Raw genomic sequence first — 26,931 nt, 5'->3', positions numbered from 1 at the left:
ATCAGCAATTGACCCCTAGCCCCTTGGTTAGCGAGTCAAGGGGATGCGGGTTTATTTGTTGACCATAGATCAGCATCGGGAGGGATCGCTCATAACGGCTTAGTTCTGTCCAAGGGAGGATAGGATGTAGATGCATTGAATCTCGACGCAGTAGATTATCAGGCAAGCCCCAGAGCTGGAGTAATCCATAATCTGGACTGTGGCTTTTGAAGAATTGTTTGAAGAATTGTTGGACGCGACGGAAGAGATAACAGAAGATGTACTACAATCGACGTCTTCCATGGAAGCGACGAGGGGTTGGCTGAGGATCCTGGTTAGCAGAGATTCGGGGTTCTAGTGTAGTAACCATTTGATAAGCGGACATACCGCCGTACTTTTGTTCCAGTCTCGTGGTTATGTGGTTAGCAGCCGTGTATACTTTCTGTCATTTCACTTTTGGTCCTTTCCACGAGATCAAACAGCGACAGCGCCACTAGACCCTTAAAGAATGCTTACGCGTCCTGAAACAACCTTTACAAGGCGAGTTCCTTGAACTATCTTTAGTGTGCCTGCAAAGATAAGCATAAATAAGGGGACTGATTAGATCCACACTGTGCTGGATAATGCCACGCCCCCTATCCTAAACAAACGATTTCTAGTATGATGTTGTTGCACATGATACCTGTGCCTGTGAAGAGCTCTGCTAGTAAGGGTGACCTTGAAATTGTGTGGTAAACCCATCGTGAGATTAAATCCTTTCGATGAGACGCAGCTTTTTCTGATCAGTCTCACAGATGTGCTTAGGGCACCTTTTCAACATGGATGGCAATATTGCACTGCTCTTTTTTGTATCTGATATCAGCCCATGGCACTAATTGACTTCATCACGCTTGGAATGGTTAATGGTGTGGGAATATTAAACAGATGACCTGGTAATATGATAGAGTCTCAGATTCTCCTGCTAAGTTATGAGTTAAAGCCTTGAAAGGATATTATTATTCCTTGGCTACTAGAGTCACTTCTGATTCCCATCATAGGTAAATACTCCGTATCAGGTAACTTAGTATTTTTATACCATTGATTAGTAATAATGATCTGGCATAACTATCATACTGTCCCTCCACCAGGCGCTAGACCAGCCTGACCAGGCGCGCTGGACTTGGAGGCATCTCTTGACGCCTCCACGTCCTAGTTTCCATCACACTATCTGCTGGAAACAGCAGTCATCTGATTGTTAATTGAGACTTGCAGACTTATACATCGTACCAAACACGATGTCAAGGCCAAACCCTAGTATCCCAGCAAACCCAAGAACATATTCGGATCTTAAGGAATTCCTTCGGCCACTTTATACGGAACTCGATACGCTATATAAGCTGTCTTGTCGCCTCTCTTTGTCATATCAGAAGTTAGCTTCAACCTCATTAGAGGAGTTTTTCCCCACGGCAATCACATGTCTTCCCACAGGGCACGAATCGGGCCGCTATCTAGCGGTCTATGTTGGTCTATCGTATCTAAGAATCGCCTTCATTGACCTGTTGGGAGATCAACAGGTTGAGGGCCACTCACGCGTAAGGCGAACATTGGAGAAGGCATGGCCCATTGAAGAGCACTTGCGACGAGATCACGCCCTGGACCTGTTCACTTGGATTGGTGACTGTATTGCTGAAGTAGTGGCGGATAGTCTCGCCAATCCAAGTGAGAAGATGCCTAGAGAATTGACTACAGGCATTTCTCTCTGTTTTCCTGTTAAGTATATGATAATCTTTCCGTCTGTTCCACTGTACCATATATCTAATTAGATAACAGGCAAAAATCCCTAGATGAAGCCATCTTAATGCCGACAGGGAAAGGGTTTGCCTTGAATTCGGACCTGAACCTTCGCCAGGCGTTGCTGAGTGGATACGAACGGCACACCCGTCGCCTTGATGAGAACGATGGGCCGATGCCAGCTAAGAAACGGAAGCTGTACTGTCTGCCTTCATTAAAAATCGCAGTCATGACCAACGACACCGTGGCGACTCTCGCCTCTCTGGCATACTTTATGCCTTCTCTGCCCAACACGCGCGTGGTCATGGGGCTGATTGTAGGCGCTGGTTGTAATGCTACTGTTCCTTTTAGAATTACCGAACTCCATGAGTCAAAGACTCGTCATATACGTGCTAGGGAGCCTGATGCGATAGAAACGCTAGTTTCTACTGAATGGACACTTTCTAGTGCGACTGCTCCTTTGCATGAACTTGGCATCACCACCCCATGGGATACTGAACTGGATATGCATTCCCAACGACCAGGGTTTCAACCGTTCGAGTACATGGTCGGTGGGCGATATATCGGGGAGTTGGTCCGAATCATCTGTTACGACTGGTTCCATCGGTCCCTAGGAATCGCGATGTCTGCGCTGCCCCTGAAACTAGTCAAGGAATATTCTCTTACAACAGATTTTCTCTCTCTCTTTGTGGCTCCCAATTACTCCAATGAACGCCTAGCAAGCGATCTATCAAAGCATTTACCACCTCCCCCAACGAGCAGTTGGAGTTGGACCCCTGAATTAGCGGGTGATGTTCGTGCCATTGCAGCGGCAGTGCAGGACCGAGCTGCTTCTTTGGTGGCTTCTGCAGTTGTTGGCCTTCTCGCCTGCACTCGGGAGATACAGCTGCGGAGTCCTGACTCTCTAAGCGCCAAGGTCGACCAGAATTCGCATGTTGCACTGAAGGTTACTGAACAATGTGAATTACAACACAGTAGATTTTCGTCCAAATCAGGCTGGAAAAACGGACCAGAAGAACTGGCAGTAGCTGTCTCAGGTGGAGTCATCCAACACTATCCTCATTACAAGGAAACTGTTCAGAGATATATCGATCGGCTCATCCTATGCGCTGGACCGCAAGAAGGAGGTAAAAGCGTTCTCCTTCGCGAGGTCAGTGATGGCGGAATAATTGGAATCGGGGTCCTAGCAGGGACGGCCTCAGGGGAGATTGGAGAAATCATTGGTTCCTCGTTACAAAAAGAGAATGCTTCTCATGGCGACCCGAAAACTGAGGATGAGAACAACTCTTGTACAAGATATTGAACCGCTTGGAGAGGTAAATGGTTTCATATCTATGCCTGAGGCATCCTGGCCGGCGCCGAAATCAGCAGATCTACACCCGTTCAAGTCTCCCGAGGCGTTTTCGCCGGCAACAGAACCCTCCAACGGGAATTGTAGATGCCTTACCAGAAAGGACATGGCCGCGTGTCTGGAGGATCCAAGCCTGGGCGTATATCATGTCAGCTGGCATTTTCTTTTAGGCACAATAACCTACGATGACTTCCATAGATGATCTGGTTTAATAATACTTGAAATACTCCTTTTTGTTATTGAAAGGCACGAGATCCTACCTACTTTACTCTTAAGAGTCAGCCATAGTGTTACATATTGAATAATCAGCAGCATTCCAGATCGTAATACGTGTCCCACTCAACGAAGAATGGACCATCCTACCCTCCTCAAACGCCCTGAACGGCCGGCGTGGTCTCTGTGTCGCAACTTGCGAGTCGATTGGTCGTCTTTGTGGAAGCCTTTTTATCCGCATTAGCCTCGAACAAGAGAGGAGTGGCTCATAAACACCCATACACTGTCATCAAACATGTCATCGACCTTGGAGTAATCTTCTTCGGAATCATACAGTCTGACCATATCGTCGTTGTCTTCATCATCACTGTCCAACAACACATCCACGGCTTCTGCAGCACCGCTAAGCGATGCCAGCCTCTGTAGCGCCCATTGTAGCGCCAGTAATTTCACACTTGGGAGTGGACGATCAAGTGGGTCATCTGTCTTCATCCATATCTTGTCGCCAGACGAAACCAACCGTCCTTCAGAGTTGTAGAGAGCAATATCCTTATCGATGCCATTCAGAGACTCTTCAAGAGACGGTTTATCGCTTAGGAGTACAGTTGAAGAAGATTGCTGCACTGGACGCAGCCAGTGGAACTCGAGCTGGAGAGTCTTCTCATCTTCGCTCATAGAAACAGGCTTCAAGGCGAAGAGGCCTTTTCCCCTGTATATATGCACGTCTGCGGAGAGAGTAATCCTATTGGAGCAGAATTCAGTGTTTGAGCCCCCGAAAACATCGGCTTTCCATTCCTCAATTGTACTGGGTGGCCAAAACATGGACAGCGCGTCCCAAAATCTAGCACATTTAGGACCAACGCCGTCACGAAGAGAGTAAGGGTAAATATGGGCGCTTTGCGTGCAACCCCTCCTGTTCGTTATAACGCAACGCTCGCCATCCCTTTCAAGAGCCTGTAGTAGAATCAAGTCAGCCCATCTGTAAATGCATATTGAAGTCATACACTTACTGCTCGCTGTGCTGTGGCAGACCTCGGGGAGTTTGGGCCTGAGGACGAGAAATTTGTGTCGAGATGCAGCCGCCTTCTCTTCGGGTTGGGCGTCGTCGGGGAGGTCGTGGTCGGGATTGATGGACTCGCAGGGGACGCAGCACCACCCACAGGGGTTCCAGGAACAGATGATGCAACAGTTTTTTTGACACGGCTTGTCAACCCTAAAGAGAGTTGAGTAACTTTGAGAATACATAGTTAGTTGCGTAGAATAGTGAAAACATACAGGGCTTGACGATATCCGTCACCACAGCCGTCGTGTGAAGCGAGGTGACTATAAGGCTGTCTGGGCTCTGTTTTATATGCTGAACATACTCTTCCAGTTTCTCGATGGAGCAGAGCCACAGAGCGGCCCAGACCCCTTGGGCACACTCTGCGGCTCCACCAAGCGCAAGGTTCAACTGATCAATCAGAGCCTGACGCCGCTTTTCGTGCAGCTCCGCTGAAATACCGCCCGAAACGATCACCCTCATCTCAGACGCCATTCTGTAATTTTGCGGTCTGGTAATTAAACTCAAAAGTGGGTAAGAGGGGATCTAGTGCAACAATCGGAGAACCAGGATTGGAAGATGGGAGTTGTGGATAAATTTTTCCGTGAGCTCTTCCTCTCTAACCGAGGATAAAAGGGGGTGCAGTCCAATAATAAGAGAACTAAGTGTTGTGGAGAAAATTTTTTCATGAGCTGTAACGGAGCCCTAACATAGGCCTAATTAAGACGCTAATAAGCCCTGATCCAACAAAGACGAAGTCACATGATCCACAATGCTCTCGCCAAGGAGCGGGACGGGCCGACGCAACCTAAGAGTGAAAGAAATAGGACTAACCGACCCCGCCACCTCAACATAGCAATGTTAGATTTTTCGATGAGACAGCATTTAAAGCTTCATTACATCCCCAAACCATAAAATATATGTATTTCCTATAGGAAGAGGCTGGAAAAGCCTCTACAGGCTCCATCTAATTTAAACATCAGGATCCTTCTTGTCTTTTGGAAGAGGTTATTTATTCGGTAATAGTGTTGTAATGGAATTGCGCTAAGTGATCTGCTGCGTCCCACTCATCCTTGTAGGGTTAGGGCATGCTATATTTAAGGAACTTCATGGGCCTCGCTGCTGAGTATACTACGTATTTTGGATGTCACCAATGCCCTTTCCCCTTTCCTTCCCTTTATTCTTACTGAGATGCTCATCCCATAGCCCCTTCACCATGGCTTGACCCAATCTAGCCATTCCTGGTTGTCCCGCAGATCCAAACTCTCCTAAGTTCCCTCTTTGTACTCTCTACCTTATTGACTTTGGGGCCCTCATCCTTCAGCGCGTCATCTGGAATATTAGTGAAGTCAAAGTCAGATTCTAGATTGTCGTTCATGGACCATGGTGTCCTCTGGAAAAGGGTTCCTAGTCAAATAAGCAGTAGAATAAAGATGAGGCCCACCATGAGTCTTGACGTGGATAGCTGCTCTGAGCCGCAACACAATTCATCGTCAGGAGAAGAAGAGGTGATCTTCGGCTGCCGGAAATCGGAGCTCGCCCTCGTCCAAACTCGTTGGGTCACATCCAAGCTGGGCCAAACACTCAACCCCTCTCCCACCTTTCAAATTGCCACCGGCAGTGCCGTTGGCGATGCCGATAAGCAGACGCCCTTTGCGGTCCTCTCCAAGCTGACCGGTGGCTCCGATATTGGTAAAAGCCTATGGACTAATGACCTGGAATTGAACTTGGTGGTCGGCAAGGTTCACTGTTTGGTGCACAGTTTAAAGGACATGCCGACCACGCTACCGCCGCATTGTCTCCTGGGCGCGGTCCCCGAGCGGGAGGACTGTTCTGATGCTGTCTGTATGAAGTCCGATCTGGAGTTCACATCCATCGATCAATTACCCCCAGGTTCCATAGTGGGAACGAGCTCTTCGCGGAGGAAAGCGCTGGTTCGGCGAAATTGGCCTCATTTGGAGGTTGTAGAATGTCGCGGCAATGTGTAAGTGATGAGTCTTTTACCTTTTTCCCTGAGGGGGTCGGTTCTTGCTACTACTCAAGGCAATCTCTACCAGCGCAAAAAGCTTGAGTCTTGATTCTAATAAGGGACTCTTGTATATCTTAGAGATACCCGTCTTGCTAAGCTGGACGCACCTTCTTCCCGGTTCTCATGCATTCTCTTGGCGACTGCAGGACTGTTACGCCTGGGACTAGGCCATCGGATTACGCATCGACTGGATGCTAGTATATTCCCTTATGCCGTAGGTCAGGGCGCCGTCGGGGTCGAGGTGAGCACGGACCGTCCAGACATACTCGAGCTGGTCCGCCATGTCGACCATAAGCCGTCGCGATGGCGCGGGATGGCAGAGCGAGCGATGCTTCGCAGCCTCCAGGGAGGATGCTCGTCCCAAATCGGCGTGCAGTCTTCTCTGGAGCCCCTAGAAAAAGAAGAAAACGGATTGACAGAGGGCTCACGACGAGGCCGTGATGGTAGCAGCGGCGGCAACCTTAGCTTGCGAGCCATGGTTCTTCATGTAGAAGGAACGTCGGAGATTGTTGCTGAGGACGTGGCCACCGTCCGGTGCGACGAGGAAGCCGAACAACTCGGTGTCTCCGTCGCGAACATGCTTCTTACCAAGGGGGCGCGGAGCCTAATGCCCAAACAATTCTAGATTCAACACTTCACCTGGAACGGATCTGCAAGACTTGACTGACATGGGAATGGTCCTCGCAAACTCTAAAAACATGTACATTAGAACTTTTTCACCGGGAGGAGCAATTAACGACTTCGCGGGGCCATTCTTCAACATCGGTTTCAACCAACTCTTACTACGAGAAGCCTTATTTTTCAATCGAAACCTCTGCCGCTTTTCCCTGCTTCACTAATCTCTCAATCTCGGCCGCCACCTCGCTGCGAGGAGTGAATGAACATCAGGGCCAAGAAATCCTTGGCCTCGGGCAACTGGCTACAGCAAAAGTCAGGCTGGAGCAAGGCGAGGTCATCTACCTTGTAGCTCCCAGTAGCAACGGCAATGACTGAGCAACCAGACTGCTTGGCACATTCAACGTCAAGAGGGGTGTCTCCCACAATGATGATATCGTGTGCGCTGATTCCAAGACCATAACACGCTTGCAGCTTGGCGAACGAGTCTTGGAACAAGGTATGGCGATCAGAGTGAACATCTCCAAAAGAGGAGATCTCAAGATCGAATATGCTGGTATCGATTCCTGCTGCACGTAGCTTGAGCAGAGCGTTTGGTCGCGAATTGCCTGTTAGCAGGCCAATGTGAATAATAGGCGGGTAACAATGCTTGTTTCGGTCCTCCGTGAGCCATACCAGCATTTCCTTTGCACCCGGGCAGGGCGCGGCCTGTAATCCTCTTGCGTTAGAGTCTTCCAGATACTGCGGGTGCAGCTGAAAGAATTTCTCCGTAAGCAGGGATTTATCATCCACACCGTGATAATCGAGGATGGCACGGAGCAAGCTTAGGTCCGTTTGACCGTGCAGGTTCACTGGTGTATTGGCATGAGTAATGGTTTTACCCACCACTGCGCTGACACAGGAAAAGTACGCGTCGATGCTGAGCTCTTCCGAACGGCAGAGGGTTCCATCGATGTCAAACAAGACCACCGTCTCCCGTCGAGGAGCGTGAGGCTTTACAAGGACTCGCAGCAACTCTCGAGAACCCGAGAAGGAGGCTCGACCGTGCAGATACCGATGATTGTCAAGGATATATCCCTGGCCGGGTTGTAGCGAGACAACAAAGGCATTCTCATAAATGATATCCTGCAATCTGGAAAAGCGAGATACCATTGACGCGGACAGCTGGATGCTATCGTCGAACCTGAAGCGGAGAATACCTTTTTCTCTGTCGAAGATGGCCCTTGGGACAAACACTTCGTCATCAGATCGGAAGCTGGTGTGCTTTGAGTTGGTGATCAAATCGTAGAGCTTCTCGTCCTCTTGTTTGAGAGCCCCAAGTACCTGATAGCCATCAGCCAGCAGAGACTCGCCACCGGCCTCTGATCTACTCTTAAGAGTAGACATCAGAATTCGCGGTGGTTCATCCCATCCACTGCGATCTGTGTGGAAGAACAGCTCTGGTGGTTTGTATCTGTTAGTTGAACGGGTCCTGCAAGAACGTTTCATCACAATCCGGAAGTGTTACCTTCGGAGCTGTATCCTTTCCCTGTCAAGTTCGGTGCGAATCGAATATGACTTATGCCACTTCCATGGGCCTTCTCATTTCGGGGTCGAACTATCTCCCCAAGTTGATTACCCAGGTGCACAATGGAGGTTTCATCGCACTCTTCGACAAAAGCAATGCCTTTGGTGAAGAGGTCTTGACGGACTCCATCGATGTCAGAAGGCAAGTGGAACTCCGGGCCTAGTTGGCATACATTAGTGTAAATGCATTATCAGAACACGCACAGAACATACTATGTGGCCCCAAACCGCACTGTGTGACATCCATAGTGTGCTATCACTTGAGGGACGGATATAGATGACTCCCTTTTGTTACTCTTCACACTGATCCTAAAGTCCTGACAGTCTGTTCTGTCAGAGTCTTCTAATCGACAAGGAGATATCTACTCTTTATATAGTTTACTCGGCATGTGCACATTGAATTGAACTTTTCCTCTGAAATAGTACTCTGTCTGTCTAACTATACCAAGGATGCTGATTGATCCATCCATCACATTATCCTTGCACTCGGACTATAACTTCCCATTCAATAAGAAGCACATCTCGCTGGCCTGATTCGCCTTCTCCTTCTGACCACTGTGGTTGACCCTGGTTGTTTCGTTAGTATAGTGGAACCTTGCAAGGTTGCGAACCAAAGTACTGAAATCTATCCGCCACTGCCTTCCTAATCGCTCATGGAATAGAGCTGCAAGGCCTCCCCATCTATTCTCTAGCAGCACCATCACTAGCTGACAATCTTATCCCAGAAGCGAGCATCCCCTCAGCAGATATCTGAGCAGAGGGAACTCTCTACGCCTCGAGTTCTAACCTTATAAGATGCGGCTTATCTATCAAAAGATTGCTATCTGTTTCGAAATCAGGCGTTTCTAGGTTCAGTATACTGCTAAAGCCAGTAAAGGACTCCCAGAGAGGCTGCTGGGCCCCTGGCCAGCCATCAAAGTTTCCTGAAGACGAAGTTGATCTATCCACCCTGTCAAGAACGTGATCTACCTATTGGACTAACTGCTCTTGCTCCTGCATTACAGAAATCAGGTTATAAGCCCCTTTATCAGATCATATAAGTGAGTATGTCTGTCTGGGCCTGGAGCATGTGAATTGGATGATATAGTGATGGAATCAGGTCCTTTAGTCTGATGAACCATTGGACTAGGTTACATCGGCCCTCCATAAGTCCCATAAGCAAATCTGTGACACTAGATGAGACTTGCCTTCACACCTCTCCTCATAAACATGCGGATGTTTAGGGTTTATTTCGGGGCCTTCTAAGGGCCATGTCTGTTCTCGAGAAGAAATGGGGTCTAATAGGTGCAGAGAGATACTTTGAAACCGTGGTTCCTATAATTAATAGCTATCGTTGCCGATTTAGGTGGCAAGATGTCTGGCTCTAGTTAATGCACGACGGTACATTTGGTCATTTTGAGTAAGAGACTGTTATTGAGATTCCTGAGCGTGGATTCGCAATTCATCTTATTACATGACCAGCTTACTACTCTCCTGATCCGAGTCCAATTGAGACGATATGTATGGGTTGAAGGCTCGATCTAAGAGGAATATCCTGATAATCACCATCTTATGATCCTCTACGAGAGGTGGTTTGAGCTGCCCAGAATGCAGTCTGTGAGATTTTTCTTAGGGTCGTATAGAGTATCAGAAAACTAACCTGTATAGCAGCAGAATTGGATGGACTCGCACCTTGCAAGGTCCCACTATACTAACAGAACTACTCCTGTCAACCAGTGAACCAAAACCACAGTACAAGCTAGCTGAGATCCCTGCTCTCGTCTAGGGTTATCTTACTTGCATATGCACATCGAATAATTGACCTTTTAGGAAGAGTTCTAAGCGACTGACATTTTAATATGTCTCTCTAACTACTACTACTACTACTACTACTACTACTACTACTACTACTACTACTACTACTACTACTACTACAACAACAACAACACTAAGGTCGCCGATCAAACCGTCTCATTATCCCTACAGTTTGATATAAGCACTAGCCGGACTGGGGTTTCCATTTGGCACCGAGGAAATTGATACCTACCCCGAGAGATAGTAGAGGGATTAAAACTACCAATGGTCTTAGTCCATATGCTATGAGTTTTCCAGTTGGAAGTGATACTCCTGGTCCTATTATTCAACACAGGGATTACATTTGGTAAATTTCCCATAAGAGCAATGCTTGTGCAGCACAATTTTGTCCACTGTAGTTAGGTTCAAGTGACTATAAGTGCCAATGATTGCTATAGACTTGCTTTGATTCAATCTTCCACTTTTCCTTTCTTCTTTTCATATTATTGATTAGACTGACCGTCGCGCTAATCGATAATATCTGGCCCCGCTGTGGTTTCAGAGACACACTGGCGACTCCGGGAATGTAACTTCACCCCAAGGGTAATCAAAGAATAAGGATGTAACATCAACAGTGATTACGAATTAGCTTGTGGGCCGCCTTCAAATGGCTGGGGAAGTCTGTAAGTATCGGACACAGTTTGGCGGCTCCCCGGTCAGTGGACCATGAATGGACAGTGGCAGTGAGTGTGCACCATTCCACTCAAGAATAAGCCAAACCCATGTCTGTCAAGGAAATATTGACAGGGAAAAGAGGCTATTTCAGCAAGCGCTGTCGAGCTGGCCAATCAAATACTAGACATCCATTGCTCCTTAATGAGAATACATCATAGGGCTTAGCGACCTGGTCTAGATTTCACGTTGAATATCCCGTCATACGTGTTCTTCTGAAAGCACTGGTTTACCCGCCTAGAACATTCAAGAGGGGTTGACGGTCAGTTCCAATATTTGACCACACCTCACTCAGAATATGAGTGCTCATGAGGGATGACCCGGCGTTTACGAATCTAACCTAGAATTGGTGTCGGTTCGGGCCGAAAGTCTCGACTGTACTATGTATATAAAACTCTATTATAGAGCACAGAGCGTCGCTTTCGCATACTGCCGGGACTCGGGAGGGAGCCACTACTCCGTACCATGCTCTCTCTTTGAGCTCACAGGCTGCAGGCTGCCGGTCCGCTGGACGCCTGTGGCGGTTACCCTGAAAAGAGTACCTATGTCTGGGCCAACCGCAAGTGCGGGGTAGATGGTTGATATTGTACCCCCAAGACAAAGAGCTTGGTAAATGCTAAGCAGTTCGTTCTGACTTTACTGAATGCGTTTATTGGCCTTTCCCAATCTTACCATTTCGTAGTTATGCTAAGGTAAGGTAGTATCTCCCAGCTTTCTCCATTGTGAGATGTTAGGGCTGGACCTCTCCTTAAGCAGTCACTTCCCTTCCTGCTTCGCATGCAGTTTTCTCTTCATACATCTCTTCCTGCAGACTGCAATATCCAGATGATTTCACCAACCAAGAAGATATTCCTCATCGCTAGCCATGTCTCGTTGTCAGGACTTTTATACGGACTGGACACAGGTCAGTCAAGCACGACCAACACGAAGACGTCGAAAACCGTTGAATAAGATGAGCAGGTTCGATCGGTGTCATCACCCAAATGGACCAGTTCGCCGCGTCTATCGGTCACTTAACTTCCATTCAACAAGGCATCTATGTCTCCTGCGTTCTCCTTTCCTCCTCCGTATCCTCTTTAGCAAGTGGCCACATCTCCGACCGGATTTCGCGAAAATATGGACTACTCATCGGCAGCATCCTCTCTCTTATCGGGACCGTCATTTCCGCATCTTCGCCCAATTTCGCAGCTCTCATCGTCGGCCGTCTGGTCACGGGGATGGGAATGGGTCAAGCCATTTCCGTGGCGACGGTCTATCTCGTGGAGATCGCCACGGCAAATATCCGTGGGGTGACCGCCTGCCTCCTGCAGCTTTTTGTGGTGGTTGGGATCATGACTGGGTATTTTATCGCATATGGGTCTCATGAGTTATCAGGCAGCATGGCCTGGAGATTGCCGTTCATCGTGCAAGCGGTCATGGCAGCTGTTCTCTCCCTCGGGTTGCTGCTCCTGCCTTTCTCGCCACGGTGGCTCGTCCAGGCCGGTCGAAGCGATGATGCCAGACGTGTCTTGACCAAGTTACGGACAGAGGCAGCAGTTGACTCCGAGTTACGTGAAATCCAGCAGAGCTTACAGTCAGATAGACACAAATCACTTGCCAGCTGGGGAGAGATTTTTGGTCGAAAGTATATTAGCCGAACGTCTCTTGGAATCTTCCTAATGTCTTTCCAACAGTTGACTGGGGCAAGTAGTTTTTCTTTTGGTCCATATTCATTGGGTCCTACCGTGTAGACCAGACATTAATGGAGAGCCAGATTGACGTTGTCTTATACTACGCCCCGATCCTTTTCCGACAAGCGGGTTTCACTTCCGAAAAGGCCTCGTTCCTCTCCTCAGGGGTCACCGGCATTGTGATGTTGGTCTGCACTATCCCAGCTCAGATCTGGATTGACCGGTGGGGTCGTCGGATGCCCCTTGTTATCGGAGGATTGGTGATGGCGATTTGCTTCATTGTTACAGGGTCATTATATGCCAGATATGGTCACACCACTGCGGATTCAGTAATCCTCACTTCGACCGCAGCACAGTGGGTAGTCATTGTTTTGATATATGTGTTTGTGGCCAACTTTTCCTGGTCGTGGGCCGTGGTAAGTTCTTTTTATGCCTTGGGTGGAGCAAAAAACCGGGCATTACAGGTGTGGATAATGAATTTGCTAATCACGGCGTATAGGTCGGCAAAATCTACGCCTCGGAGATTATCCCTACCAGGCTTCGGGCCAAGGTCTGCGCCTTGGAATTGGTCGCTAACTGGATCGTCAATTTCATTGTGACTCTCACGGCCCCTCTGTTCCTACGGTCGTCGCCCAGCGGTCCATACTTTCTCTACGGCTTTGCCACCATCCTTGCTGCGGCAGTCTGCTATTTGATGCCGGAGACAAAAGGACAGAGTCTGGAGAAGATCGAGAGTTTATTTGAAAAGAGGGGAGATGGCGAGGAGCCTCGCGTATAGAGGTTAATCCGGTCAGTTCTGTAAGATGTAGCACTTCAGACTCTGTCAGACTAGTCTACATCAGCAAGTACTACTATGCTGGACGGGAGTAGATCCTATGTTCGATGACGATCAGGCTGGAAGCGGGAATCTGCATTTTACCCTATATACCCTCCAATAGGGAACTTTTAGCCACGCACGGATATGCACATGCGGAATGAAAGTGACCAGACCCTCAAGCTAAGGTATGCCACAGTGCTCCTCTGTGTATCTCTATCCAGATCTCGGTTCATGCAAGTCAGATTGTCTCTGAAGATCATCACTTCCTAAAGCTGCTATTCTCAACCCGCTAAGCCAATGAGCCTTAGCAAATGCGTGATATATATTGTCCACGGCGGGCCCGATGCGTTCAAGCAAAATTGCCAAAGGGAATTGGAGGATTAGTAGGTATCGTATCTTCCACAAGTACTCCGTAAGTAATTCCTTGGAGCTCTGAATGAATGACCCCTACATTTACAAGCATAGCCATTAGCACTCGGGCAAGTCGAACAGCCCTGACTCCGGGCACCGGAGCGAATTCAGAGTTCAGATGGCATTGTCAGCCATTGCAATCGATTTGCTAGCTACGCCTGTAATTGGACGAGGCAGCTACGATTATGCTGAACCGCATAAAATAACAATGGTGCAATTACGTCCATAGAGTCCTGTTGGGAAATGGTGGTGCTCAGGCGGCAGCCCTAGGAATTTAAATCAACTAGAGAATTGTTCCAGAAAAGTCGCTCGCCAAGGCAGTGGGGCGGAGTACCCCACCATGAGAATGCTTTCTATAAGATTGCCAATCGAAGGAATAGAATGCCTGGGACATGCAGAAGCAGCACGACCTCAATAGTTAGGTTACTTATAGTATTGTAAAGCCAAAAGTAGCATACTAAGCTATTATACCTATATAAAGAGATAATCACAGGTTAATAGAGCTTCTTTAAAGTGGTTAAATAGTTCAGAGTAAGGAGAGATCCTTAGGCGAGGTTGTCTTCCCCCTGTGCACAAGTCCTCAATGCATACTACTAAACCAATCCAAACAAATCAAACTAGACAAACAAAAAAACATACAACAGCATATGGATGGTGGTGGTCACGAGGCACTCCGTGGGCGGCTTGCTGCCCTCTTCAGTCTTCCTTCAGGGCACTTCTGGCCCCTGTTCACCCGCCCGAATATTATAGCGTAGGTGCAGGTACAAATGAACACTAGATTCAATGTAAGATACAAAATTATCTGCTGAAAGCACATGACTAACCGTTCCTACAGTACGCTGGACCATTTCCCTCAGCCTAGTCCTGGCATGGTCCTTAGTTATGAGACTCGGATATTGCTTATGTACTTTTATTTGCATATCTTCGATTCAAACTATGGGCTTCATTCCATGGATTTAGTGTATATAGTGAACTATGCTTTTTTGGTTGTTGAGAGCAATGCCGCTCTGAACTCGCCCGACTTGGGTAATGGGAGTCTGGACTTTCTCTATCACTCGTTCAACCTCCGCACTTTATCTATACTCTCTACCTCACAACTGAAATACATCTACTATATGAGCTGCCTCAATCCAAACATTCTTTAAAGCCTTTGTACTAGATGCGCACCCTCCGGGAAACTGGGGCTCTAAGCTTGAGCATATCAAGCGTCTTCAGTAACCCCTTTCCCAAGGCTTATGTATGCATCTCCAGAGCCGAGAAGTTATAGTTCCTAAAATGAAAGCAAAGAATGATCAATTCTTGGTGTTAAACTGTCTGAGCTAGTACATTGTCTCTCTTAATGATACGGCCTCAGATCCTCCATTTCCTTATCCTCTGGCATAGCCCTCAGAAACACACAAAAGTCCATTATCATCACAGGTAAGTGTAAGGGATGAAGTAGTCACTCATAATCAGGCTCCTTCTCGTCCTTTATCAAGTGGCCGGATAACTTTAACAGCTCTGGTAAACGCAGTATCGGGCATAGCTAGGTTCAAAGCTTCGCGATAGAAACTCATGTCCAGTTTGATTGTCTTTGATTCATCAGGATCTGTAAACAGCGTTCTGCGATCTTCTGGTATCAGGTCCGTGATTCTGATTTCTGGGTCTCGGGGATTGCTGGGGGTTGGAAGGATATCCTAAAGACCAAATCAGTTCTATTCTTCATTCATCCATGTAAGACTCACAATTCGTGATCCTCTCAAAGCAGGTCTTCCTCCGTTCATCTCCCACATCTCCAGGTATGCAGAGATCTGGCCCACCCAATCAGACGCAGTGATTTCCGATTGTATCGCCTCATATAAATGATACGACGACTCAAGAACAGGACCTTTTGCTTCGATGTTATGACAGTGTCTAGACTCCGCGTCTCCGTATTTGCTGATAAGGTCACTGAGACCGGAGGTAAACTCTTCCGTTCTCTGACGACAGTGGAGCTGACGTTTGTCCTCATCTATTTTGATGATAATCGCCAGCTTCACCTCACCGCCAGACCGCAATAGCCACTGGGAGGCGTCACGTAACAAGTCGGAGTAGGATTCTGTGAACCCAATCTCAAAGACAACTCGTATTACAGCCTTATGTCCAAGTTCTTTGAAGCAGATGGTGAAGTCAGGTTCCTTTATCCAAGCTACAGGCTTCTTCCCAGGGCTGAGTGTAGGTGATCGAGATAGATGACGGTTTTTAGCGAGTATCAGAATGCGCATGATCTCGTCGGGGGTTAGGACAGTAACATTGGCCTTCGCCAAAGATAGCGCCATACATTCGCTCAGAGCGTTATGGAGCGGAGAGGGCATTGCTTTAACCTTCAGCACCTCATAGTCCGGGTCATATTCGACTCGATACTTTCGCCTCACGGCCCTCAATATTTGACGAACTGGTTGGCTGTTGAGGTTGGCCCACGAAAGCTTCAGTAGCAAGTTCGTTTCGGGATCGCTGCACAGAAATAATTCTAGCTGAGCTCGAGCGTCTGCTGGCGAATTCACGGTGATTGCGTTCGAGGCCTTGGAGCTACAGACAATCTGTGTATGAGAGACAGCCGGTGCCATGTCGAAGTGGTCCATGAAGGATTTCAAATGGGGGGAAGCGTCCAAAGATGACAATAAAGAAGGGTGCGAAAAAGCGCGAAAATGGAAGGTGATCTTTCTGGATGAGGAAGCGGGAGTAGAAAGCAAGAGGTAGTGACGAACGGGGATTCAGGACACCAGGACAGAGGTGTTTTATGATGGTAGGAAAGAGAAGTTAGGAAGGTACGGAGTACTAATAAATATTCAACAAAACAGAGGCCTGGATATGTGGGACCTAAGATGTTCGATACACGTCTTTTTGAAGATTTAAACTTTTTTTGCTCTTCCCTTGTCCTTCTCCGGTCATCATGAAGTAATTGGTTGCCTACCACTCAGCAGAAGCGCCGCCATCGACATAAGCGACTGCAGTGTCATCTGTAGGGGTGTTAGGCTGAGCAACAGAGCATGGCACAATGAGATCATTGTCCAGCAAGTGCTTCCAATGGACCAAGAGTTCTGGAGGCACCTTCTCCTTGCTCTCATCCCCGTCCAGTCGGTTGTTGTTGATGATTGCACCGTTGGCAACAACAATGAGACATGCACGTGCGCTGGTCAGAGCGACATTTGCGCGGCGATTATCAGAGGAGAAGCCCAAGTCACGCGGTTCTCCAGAGGTAACGACCCAGTCGACGATGACGATATCGGCTTGGTTACCCTGCATTCCACCGTAAACACAGAAACCATGTCCTCCCAAGCAATGTCGAGTTTGCGCGAAAGGTTGAGCATTGCATCGATGTACGCCTTTTTCTGATCGTCATAGGTGGGAAGGATGCAGCAAGACAAACCATTGAGTGCGTTTGCAGTAATGAGATTCTCAATGAGATCCATCACTACTGCAACGTTGCGGGCATTGGATCTTGAATATGTCGTAGGGTTGATCACCACCTTCCCATCGCTCACGTCAAGCCCGATAAGCTCCATCCCATTCCTGAATTCGACATCGTCGGCTTTGAGCTTGAGCCATTCGAGAAGTTTCTGAGAAAACACTGGACTCAGTGTAATTGATTTCATAGATGGATCGTTTGTCATTTTCCCTTCGTATGTGAAGTCGGAAGGGAATTTAGAAAGACGACGATGCATGGGATGTTGTTGAGACACAATGACCACTGGAAATCTGGCGCAACGGAGTGTATTGAAAAGTGATTTCCCGATCTGAGCGCCGAACTCATTGTACCCAGGAGATTCAGTCGATGTTATGACTAATGGTGGGAGCTGATGCCGATCTCCTCCTCGAATCATTCCGACGACCTTGCGTGCATTATCGAGAGAGACTAGGGGGATAATGGCGTCGGGTTCTGTGGGTTGGCCATCCTCATCTGCGATAATGATGATCCCTTTCCCATTGGCACCAAAGTTTCGTCTGACAAGATCAGTCCCCTCTGGATTGTTCGTGCAAGCAAACACATGAGCCTCTTGAACTATGAGTTCAGAAACCGCGTCATATGATTTCTTGAATGCAGTTTCTCTCTTGGACCATTGCTCAAGATCATTGTCGGACGCTTCCTTGGGCCGGGGGACCTTCGGCTGGCTGAGGTACTCTTGAACCATGCGATAGGCATTTTGCAAGTCATCCGTCGAGACAGGTTCGGCGCCTTCAGGAGTGGTTGTCTGATTCTTTGGGACAGACTTAGCGACATTTACCAGAAACTCCTCTCCAGCAGCAAGTGCAGTGTTACATTTACGCTGAACGTAAGATAACACGCTCTGCTCCAGATTTCCTTCCACTTTCTGAGAGCGAGATTGCTTCAGAGTCATGAGCAGACCCATCAAAGCCGAGTGTCTTTCAACCTCTGCGCGTTCCTCATCACCATCATCAGTTTCTCCGGGGTTAGCGGTCAATCTGGAACGTTTCTCGACTTCGCCGCGGCGCACACGGACATAGTCTAGATTAGGTCCCAGTTGCTTGAACTCTCTAGTTAGAGCATCCACGGCTGCGTTGCTCGGTCCAACTAGGAGTATGTCAAACCCACAAAGACGGAAGAAGATGGCAATGGCGGCGAGGACTGTGGTCTTGCCACATCCTGGAAACCCCTCTACGATTGAGCAACCCGCCTTTGTCTTACGCAGATACCGAAACACGTTGACCTGCTCGGCATTCCACTGCTTTAGCTTAACTGTAACGCAGATTGGATGATGTTTGGATCTGTCTCGCGGAGAAGGTCGACGTCGGGCAAGGCACTGGGCTCATGGTTGAGCAAAGGCGGGAACCCTCCCGCAACTTCATTCTCGTTAGCCTTGAGCTTTGCGAGTGCGTTGATGGACCTTTTGATCGGCGCCTGATTGATCTCGAACCTGAGGGTCCCGGGATGTTGGACGCTGACATTGTCCTGGTCGGTGTTCAAGAGTTTCCCGAGACGTGGACCGTAAAGGGCGATCTGAATGGCGCCAGGGGCTTCGTCCTCTATGTATCCAGGCACTGTGAACCCACTAGCCGTCCATTCCGTCGGTGGCCCTGAGCGCTTAGGCACACGGAAAATGACTTGGACCTTGGTGATGAGCTTCATCCCGATGGTCTGGTGAATGATAGGCAGCTACTCTTGCAACCCACAGTATTTCCACCATGAGCCAAGGAGCGGCTGTCTGCTGCCTGCTGCCAACGGCCTGCATCTCCACAGTCAAATAATACTTCAAAAAACTAGTAGTCTAGTCCAGGCCGGGCGTTCAGGTGCGTTTAACCATATTTACATATGATAGTGACTCTGTCAATAGGAGCCATAGCAATCAGTAATAATACACAGTGGGACTGCAAGTACTAACTAAGCTACACCTGCACATCATGCACCGGGAGACTGCTAATAGAGGAAACATCAGCAAAATGAATGTAATCCACGCTGTCCTCTATTGCATTTTGATAGCTAAAACCTCCACCCGATCTTTTCCAGTTGTGGAACAGTCATTGTCGGATCGTATGGGAAACGAAGACTTTGCGGTCTCAGCGCCGAACCATAGACGCCGAAGTATTGGGGTACTCCAAGGAGTAGGGCTTTTAGTGACGTACTTGTCACCGAAAGGCTTGAATTGGGTGTTGATCGTCCTGTATGAGAGATGAATTAGTGATGATCCTAAACAATCGTAGAAAGCAGCAAATATACAATGTGTTGGTACTCGAATCCCAGTAGATGTCTCGTAACGTTGCTAAGCCACATAGGACCCCCTTTGCAGTGATGTCGCTGTTTGAAGGAATTAGTCTTGGCTTCAGTGGATTAGTGCGGAAATACTTGTAGGCAGCTTCAAATTGAGTTCTAATCTCATCTCGGGTGGGTCTATCCAGGTTCTTCCAAAACTCCCCGTCTGGAATGAGGAACGTGAGTTGGTTTTCATATTCGTACCGGGAGCCCTCTATAGCAAGTGGAATTCCAGGGACGGCCGTGGCGAGCAAATAGATGCTCCAGCCGTGTGGAACAAGTCCGTCCTCATCTTGGACATCCACTTTATGCTCTAGAAGATTAGGTGTGAACTTGCAGTCACGAAGGCGCCAAAGAGCCTCGATATATTCCTCTAAGTCTTCTGGGATGTTAGCAGATGCTTGAGTGCCGCAAACACTTGAGGGGCGGAACTCTGTGCCACTATAAGGGACTTGGATATGGATCTTCATAAGGGCCTCCTGGGCAGGGTTCTCAAGATTCTGGCATTTAAAGGTCGCACTAGCACTCGGGGTAGTTTCGTATTCATCGGCGTCTTTCTTGGAAAGACGGTAGGAGTGTTCCGTTAGTTTTTCCCTTAGTGTCCACGAGGGAACCAGCGTCTGGAAAGTCAATGCGCTTCCCAACCCATACACTTTTAGGGAAATACTTGAGTTCCATGATAGCGCGAGGGTTCGCGAAAACGATGTGAGCGGGGACAAGAGATGATGATGGGGGATGGAAGACTGTGTGAGAGGCAAGAATGACGATTGATGTTGTATGGAAGGAAGATGAATCACGAACCACGGATCTTCTGTTCTTTGTGGAAGGGTGTCATGGGGCAGACAGCCTAGGGGGTTGGTGGTATATAAGCATGTTCTAGGCTTGATGATTCCCCTTGGAATCATCATTGGAACCTTTTGGTGTTTTGGTTAGTAGCTGCCTAGAATGCTACTTCCTTACACCAAGGGAAAAGCTAATTTGAGCTCCCTTAGTAATTTCTGATCCTATATTTATTTACTTACACAGAACCTAAATGAATCTGCGCTAATTTAACTAAGGGAGAAGTAAGTGTGTTATACACCTGCAGGTGTATTGTGCTTAATCTTCTTAATAATTATGTTTCTCTTAGAATCTGGTGCCTGCTGGACTCTGGGGTGTAACACCTGAATTATTATACACCTTACGTAGACTACAAAGCTATATCAGGGCATAGGTGCATTACCTGTGAGAGCTACTTATAGCCTTCCACTAAATAGCTGGGTATACTGATAATATTACTATAAATTTACTTACCCTGTTGATTACTGCTGCTTCCTATAGTTGTTGACATTGACCTTTGCAGCTTTCTCTTAATGATGAAATGTTAGAGCACCTTAATCAGGGTAATTTGATGACTTGGATTTGGCTATCTAGCTTCCTAAGAGAAGAATTCTTTAGATATATAAGGCCTTCATAATGTAGAGGGGAAAGAACCTCAAACGCCTAGGGACAGTGGGAAAAGGCCACAAATGTTGGTGATGCTTAGATAGAGAGAGTAGATCATCCCCAAGGAGGGAGGAGCCGCTCTGCTCTGCTCTTGGGCACTAATGTGATTTTACCTGGCTGCACCATAAGGAAGTGGTAGAGTCAGAATTTGCAGATCATTGGCTACTAGTAGGTACAGCTACTTTAGTATTAAAGATAAAAGATGAACAGAGTATGGAGTAGTTAGTCTTATATTCCCTGGTCCTACTGAAATCATATGATGTCCTAAAATAGTTTAGTGTGGCCTGGTGAACTTTACCCAGTTAGTCATAGTCCTGGTGACCTATGTCCTGATTTTAGATGGCCTTCAGGCATATTCTGGGAGAGTAATGTCAGGTGAAGAGTGGCTGAATGTAGAGAGGGAAGGGCACTGATCCTGGCAGATTAAGAACAAAACAAAAATAAAAAGAGCAAAAAAACATACAACAGCCGGGATTCGCTGGTGGTCACCCACCCAACTACTAACCGGCCGGCGTGTGGCTTAAGTACGGCTGAGCGGACGGGAAGCCCTGTTTTCCACACCCTATGGTCGTATGTGGTAGATTTAAGGTAAGGCTTCCTTATACAGTATATTTGACTAAATATTATACTGAAAGCGATGTGGTTCTACAGGAGTGGAACAAGATCCTAGCGGGTGAACCTGTATTAAGCCTAGAGAACCAAGTCTGAGTGTGACTGGTAGACTACGACAATATTGTTCATTTGACTATTACAAAATGCATTGTTGGGGAGGGAGCCGAAAGCCTTGAAGGAAAGAAAAAGCAATGACGGAAGAGGTCGATATATAATCCCGAGGAGAGGGGTAGATGTCCGGAGTACTCTGTAGAATGTAGACTCACCGATACATTTACTTGAGATTTGTTTCAGGCTTAAATATGAGACAAAAATATTTCCACCCTAGGGCTGGTGGTAAAGGCATGCTTCTCGACCAATAGTCAGAGACCTGCAAGTTCTGAACGGGATTGATGGTCGTCAACTTCTACACTGTTAAAAGCAAATGAGGGGCAGAACAAGTGACAGCGTGGTCGGCGAATCATTGCTAATCGACTGAGAAACGCCATAAAGATCATAGTCGCATTGACGACTGTGATTGACAGTTTGGTTATTGGATGATAAACTGATGAAAGAGTCAATCAGTAGGGGTTAAGGAAGATAGTGAAGATGACAAAAGGATAGTTAGATGGGATGGATGACAGAGAAGGAGAAGACAGCGACCACCATGAGGCAGGGACAGACTCGACAGTCATGTTCAATCAATATTGCCTGCTGCGGATCGTTTTCAGAGAAATTGTGAAACTTCCAGTTCACCTTGAGGGATTGGAAATACGGTCATTTCTGAGCACTGTGTACATCAAGATCCATGGTTTGCTGGCAAGGAAGCTGTGGTAACCTCAGGCAGGGTCAGGTACCATCTCCGGCGCAGTAGGGCACCCATGGATCAAATCCGAGATTTCTACTCCACCGGTCCCAGACACTCAACGTATCGAAACATCATGAATGAAACACGATGAATGAGGCTTAAAGACACCTGGTGATCATCATTGATCAGTGCCCCATACGAGCCTTGACATCCAAGTTAATGGATGCTAATGGCTAAGGAGAAGGCGGATCTCTCGGGCGCAATCCTCAGCCACTATCTTTGTCAATGATGAAGTCATGATTAGTGGGACCTCTCCATCTTCAGGACACAATATAAATACTACTGAGCCGATCTAAGGAAGACTTCAGACTGCTATCGCATACTATCTATTGTTCTATTGACACTTACTGTTCTTTTGATTGTTGATAAAAGTTGATTCTCAGGATTGACAACGTGAGATCGACTGGGCGTGTCAGTCAGCGAGTCACATCAGTGTGTCTCGTCTTGGGACCTCATCACTTGCAGACAAGTTGCAGCACTACTAAGGTAGGTACTAGACACTACTGTATGTACCTCTGATCGCAGTTGGATCCATCTATTTTCCCTTCCCCCACTCTTCCATTCAATATCATCATCATATCATCCTTTTCATCAACTTTACCACCTGCATGTTCACATCGCCTCCTCGTCTCACTTATCTTTATTTGCCATCTTCTCTCAATTCTCGTTGTGCATCAGCCCCCGCTTCTTTCAGTCATCCCTGTCAAGAAACCCCTCTTTGTAGCTACCTTACCCATACTGACACTTACCATCCCTCATTCCCCGCTATCATCATACATTGAATCTTTCTTCTTTTCATCATCGAATATCCCGTCATACCTTATCTTTGCGCCCCTTGACTCACTGGCACTTGACTCGACGCCCAACGGCCCGGGTCTTCCACCAGCCTTGTCCCTCAGCCTGATTGATCATCACTTTCGTCAGCACCGATCTTCCCCACTTCCCTTTCCTCGCCCCCCTCCATCTTCCAGGCACTTCTATTTCTCTTTTCGTCCCGTTCGATTGACCCATTTTTCTCTCTCCCCTCTAATTATCTACCCGTTCGACTCTTACTTCTATTTACCTTGTCGCTGTGAACGAATTTCATCCTCATGTCATCTTACATTTACAGAGAACGCGAGCGAGATCGTGAGTGGGACGAGCCTCGTTCCTCCACCGTATCAATCAAGCGTTACGTCATACCTTCAGAGGAGGATCGAGAGCGTGAAATTGTCTACCGCCGCGAAGACCCAGTCACTGGTGATCGAGAATTGGTAATCCGCCGCTCTACTGAGCGAGAAGAACCCGTCATGGTGCAACGTTACGAGCGAGAGATCGACTATGACACGCGCCCGTACGACTACCGCTCCGAAAGAGACTACTATGATGGTGAGTACCAATGTACGAATTTAGGCCGAGTAAATCTGACCGTAATTAAGCAGGGCGAGGGCCCCTCATTGTTCATCCCCGTGAATCTGACTACGAGGTTGTCCACCGGTCCGAGGTAGAACGGGAGCCGGCTTACTACTATCATCGCCGGGTCCGCGAATATGACGACGACCGTCGCCTTCGCCGCGAGCTCAGCCCAGGCGACTCCATCTCTCAGACCAGTCGTCGTCGGGACGACCAAGACTACAGCAGTGATGATAGCATGGTCTATATCCGCAAAGAGACCCGCGAATACGACGACCACCCTCATCATCGACGCCATCTCGCGGAGGGTGCGTTGGTTGGTATCGGCGCAGCAGAACTGATTCGCAATCATCGAAAGAAGGAAGGTGACGAGGTGTCTTCGGGCCTCAGCCGTCTCGGTCACGACGTAGGCGCCGGCGCCTTGGGCGCTGTTGCCGTGAGTGCTGCTTCGCGTGCTCGCGATTACTACCGCAGCAAGAGCCGTCACCGCTCCCACTCATATGATGATGATCGCAGCTCCCGTCACCATCACCATCATCACCACAGCCATAGCCATAGCCATAGCCGCCACAGCCGTCGCAGCCGCAGTCGCAGCCGCTCGCACTCTCATTCTCGTGCCAAGACGTTGACGGAAATTGGCCTTGGTGCCGCTGCCATTGCCGGTGCCATGGCTCTGGCTCGTAAGAAGTCAACTAGCGACAAACGTAGCCGCTCCCGGCACCGGCGGTCCTCCAGTGCCATTCGACCCGGAAAAGATGCCGAGAGTGAGAAACGCAGCCAATCCCGGATTCGGAAACATATGGCCGAAGCCGGCTTGGCTGGTGCCGCAGTGGCCGGTCTGGTAGAGAGAGCTCGCAGCCGGTCGCGCTCTCGAAAGGGGTCCCGTTCTCACAGCCGACTCAGACAGGCGCTCCCTGTCGTTGCGGCCGGGCTGGGAACCGCAGCCGTCACTGGCCTGTACGAAAAGAACAAGGAGAAGAAGGAAGAGGACGGAAAGCGGAGGGAGCGACGTCGTTCCAGATCTCGAAGCAGGGCCCCGTCCGAGGCCTACCCAGATCCCGCCCGCGATTCGGCTGGTCTGATCGAGTACGGCCAACATCCGGTTACCGGAAGCATCCCTGCAGCCCATTACTATGGCCGGCCTGCCAGTCAACAGGGTTACTACTCGGATGCTTCTGACCGAGTAGCTCGGGACGCAGCAGGATTCCGTGGTCGCAGTCGTAGCCGCAGTCGCAGCCGAGGCGGTAGGTATAGCACCAGCTCCTCTGATGCCGACAGAGACGGCCACCAACGACGAAGAAGCAGCCGGCGTCCCAAGCACCGAAGCCGTTCCCGTGAATTGGCCGAAGCCGCTTTGGCTGCCACTGGAGTCGGCTATGCCGCTCACAAGTACAAGCAGAGCAGGGATCGCAAGAGGGAGGAGAGAGAACGGTCAAGTAAGTTTTAGCTCAATAAATACACGAACGATCTGCTGATTCGGGAGACTAATGACCGTCCTTCTAGAGTACGACGATGACTCGTACCCTTCAGACCTTCCATATCCGCCGTCGCCAGTGCCACCGACACAGCCTGTAGAGAATCCTTACTATCCCAACTCCAACTACTTCCCTCCACCTCCTGGCTCTACACCGGCTCCCCCGCTCCCGCCGCGCCATATAATCCGGCCGATTACCCTCCTCCACCAGGTGCAGTCCCTCCAGCGCAATCTTACGGTTATCCCCCGAGCCAGGACCGGATCGGTACGCACCCCGGCCCCGGAGGGCGGATGAGAATGTGAGTGCTGCATGGAACTCTCCCCCTTCTGCTGCCCAGTATCCCATGCATGATGGTGGGTCTAGGGATAAATTAAATCTCTGACATTCAAGAAACTTGTCGCTAATCAGAACCTCTCAGGTGTAGATACACCTCCGTCACCGCTGAGAACACCGCGTCCGCTTACCCCCAGAGATCGCACACGCGCAGCCAGTCAACCCCCGCAGCCCAAGTCTGTTGCCTTTGACCTCAACGCGGAGGAGCGCCCTATCGACCCTGGTTATGAAACGGACGATAGCGACACAACCATCGACTCTTTGACTCCTCATCATCATCGCGATCGTCATCGTTCCTCCGACGCCTCCTCTGCCCACCGGCGCCGCCATTCTTCCTCCGATCCCTACTTTACCCCCGCAAACCCCAATTTCAACCCAGCGCGTCCCCAGCCAAGGGCGATCGTCCCAGTCACCTCAAAGACAAGGATGCTACCGATCTGCAGGAGCCGGATTCCGACTCCACCATCGACCTGCCTGACCGGTTCGACTCGCACGGCCGACTGCTTCCAGAGCGCGACGATGACCCGCTGGTAGATGGGCTCGAGAAATTGCTTCGTGGGATCAATCGCGTGTTTGTCTAGGGGTTGTGTATCTCTCGTTCTCGCTTTTTTCTTGTTCCCTTTCTTTATGCTTTCCAGTTTCTGTTTTACTGTTGGGTGGCTTTCTGGTTTGTTTCTGCTGTGACTTTCAATACCTGCCGGTTTTTGCCATGTTATGACCTGATACGATATTGATGCCCTAATGACCCTGTCTATGCTAGATGTTATGATGCGATTTACATAGAATGCCAAACCAAACCATATCCTCAAAATAAACCTAGAGATATATGTACCGAGCTGATCTTGATAAGGATTATGTACATACACATACACACATGGACATGGGCGCTTCCAAGAGCGAGGGAAAAAGGAGGAAAAGAAAGAAAATGACAATCCACCGACCAAGTTTTTAAACCTATCTTTTTTCTATTCAAACGATCTCCCTGCTGGACGCAATGTGCCGAGGAATAAGCCAAAAGTCATATCAAAGCGCCGCGCTGATGCATCCCATATTCGATGTTTCTGTTCTCACAATCGAAAATAAAGACAATATGA

At 48.6% G+C, this 26,931-nt stretch overlaps 9 protein-coding genes across 9 annotated transcripts; 5 read left to right on the top strand and 4 right to left on the bottom strand.

Moving 5' to 3' along the window:
- Positions 1–1,157: 1,157 nt before the first annotated feature.
- P174DRAFT_399586 (hexokinase family protein) lies at positions 1,158–3,285 on the top strand. Its single transcript, XM_024823877.1, has 2 exons — positions 1,158–1,732; positions 1,789–3,285. Exons 1-2 carry the CDS (start codon positions 1,254–1,256, stop codon positions 3,050–3,052), a joined length of 1,743 nt encoding a protein of 580 aa, XP_024687236.1. The 5' UTR covers positions 1,158–1,253; the 3' UTR covers positions 3,053–3,285.
- Positions 3,286–3,326: 41 nt separating this feature from the next.
- On the bottom strand, positions 3,327–5,009 carry P174DRAFT_447239 (HNH endonuclease signature motif containing protein). The gene is made up of 4 exons (XM_024828650.1): positions 4,589–5,009; positions 4,324–4,526; positions 3,596–4,267; positions 3,327–3,540 (listed from the first exon to the last, which is right to left on the bottom strand). Exons 1-4 carry the CDS (start codon positions 4,845–4,847, stop codon positions 3,469–3,471), a joined length of 1,206 nt encoding a protein of 401 aa, XP_024687235.1. The 5' UTR covers positions 4,848–5,009; the 3' UTR covers positions 3,327–3,468.
- A 788-nt stretch (positions 5,010–5,797) lies between these two features.
- Positions 5,798–7,006, top strand: P174DRAFT_426910 (porphobilinogen deaminase; the record flags this gene model as incomplete). The annotated part of the gene is made up of 2 exons (XM_024825408.1): positions 5,798–6,336; positions 6,460–7,006. 2 exons carry the CDS (start codon positions 5,798–5,800, stop codon positions 7,004–7,006), a joined length of 1,086 nt encoding a protein of 361 aa, XP_024687234.1.
- A 218-nt stretch (positions 7,007–7,224) lies between these two features.
- On the bottom strand, positions 7,225–8,809 carry P174DRAFT_508865 (putative haloacid dehalogenase-like hydrolase; the record flags this gene model as incomplete). Its single annotated transcript, XM_024831497.1, has 3 exons — positions 7,225–8,435; positions 8,504–8,722; positions 8,776–8,809. The coding sequence occupies 3 exons, from the start codon at positions 8,807–8,809 to the stop codon at positions 7,225–7,227; spliced, it is 1,464 nt and encodes a 487-aa protein (XP_024687233.1).
- Positions 8,810–11,892: 3,083 nt separating this feature from the next.
- P174DRAFT_362396 (sugar porter family MFS transporter) lies at positions 11,893–13,515 on the top strand (the record flags this gene model as incomplete). Its single annotated transcript, XM_024821858.1, has 4 exons — positions 11,893–11,971; positions 12,025–12,753; positions 12,798–13,153; positions 13,237–13,515. The coding sequence occupies 4 exons, from the start codon at positions 11,893–11,895 to the stop codon at positions 13,513–13,515; spliced, it is 1,443 nt and encodes a 480-aa protein (XP_024687232.1).
- A 1,901-nt stretch (positions 13,516–15,416) lies between these two features.
- Positions 15,417–16,550, bottom strand: P174DRAFT_416361 (uncharacterized protein; the record flags this gene model as incomplete). Its single annotated transcript, XM_024824492.1, has 2 exons — positions 15,417–15,641; positions 15,690–16,550. The coding sequence occupies 2 exons, from the start codon at positions 16,548–16,550 to the stop codon at positions 15,417–15,419; spliced, it is 1,086 nt and encodes a 361-aa protein (XP_024687231.1).
- A 343-nt stretch (positions 16,551–16,893) lies between these two features.
- Positions 16,894–21,023, bottom strand: P174DRAFT_426906 (uncharacterized protein; the record flags this gene model as incomplete). The annotated part of the gene is made up of 10 exons (XM_024825407.1): positions 16,894–17,315; positions 17,354–18,682; positions 18,748–19,081; positions 19,117–19,169; positions 19,254–19,267; positions 19,567–19,630; positions 19,674–20,313; positions 20,345–20,504; positions 20,716–20,746; positions 20,987–21,023. The coding sequence occupies 10 exons, from the start codon at positions 21,021–21,023 to the stop codon at positions 16,894–16,896; spliced, it is 3,084 nt and encodes a 1,027-aa protein (XP_024687230.1).
- A 971-nt stretch (positions 21,024–21,994) lies between these two features.
- On the top strand, positions 21,995–22,764 carry P174DRAFT_437055 (uncharacterized protein). The gene has a single exon (XM_024826187.1). The coding sequence runs from the start codon at positions 22,403–22,405 to the stop codon at positions 22,604–22,606; it is 204 nt and encodes a 67-aa protein (XP_024687229.1). The 5' UTR covers positions 21,995–22,402; the 3' UTR covers positions 22,607–22,764.
- Positions 22,765–23,728: 964 nt separating this feature from the next.
- On the top strand, positions 23,729–26,418 carry P174DRAFT_456328 (DUF3824 domain-containing protein; the record flags this gene model as incomplete). Its single annotated transcript, XM_024829423.1, has 6 exons — positions 23,729–24,017; positions 24,059–25,465; positions 25,533–25,714; positions 25,755–25,857; positions 25,929–26,129; positions 26,228–26,418. 6 exons carry the CDS (start codon positions 23,729–23,731, stop codon positions 26,416–26,418), a joined length of 2,373 nt encoding a protein of 790 aa, XP_024687228.1.
- Between the last annotated feature and the right edge of the window lie 513 nt (positions 26,419–26,931).

The sequence above is a fragment of the Aspergillus novofumigatus genome (assembly GCF_002847465.1).
Source record: "Aspergillus novofumigatus IBT 16806 chromosome Unknown P174scaffold_1, whole genome shotgun sequence".
In the NCBI taxonomy this organism is placed as follows: Eukaryota; Fungi; Ascomycota; class Eurotiomycetes; order Eurotiales; family Aspergillaceae; genus Aspergillus; species Aspergillus novofumigatus.
The sequence above is the reverse complement of the archived record's forward strand: the minus strand, read 5'-3'. Positions and strand labels throughout refer to the sequence as shown.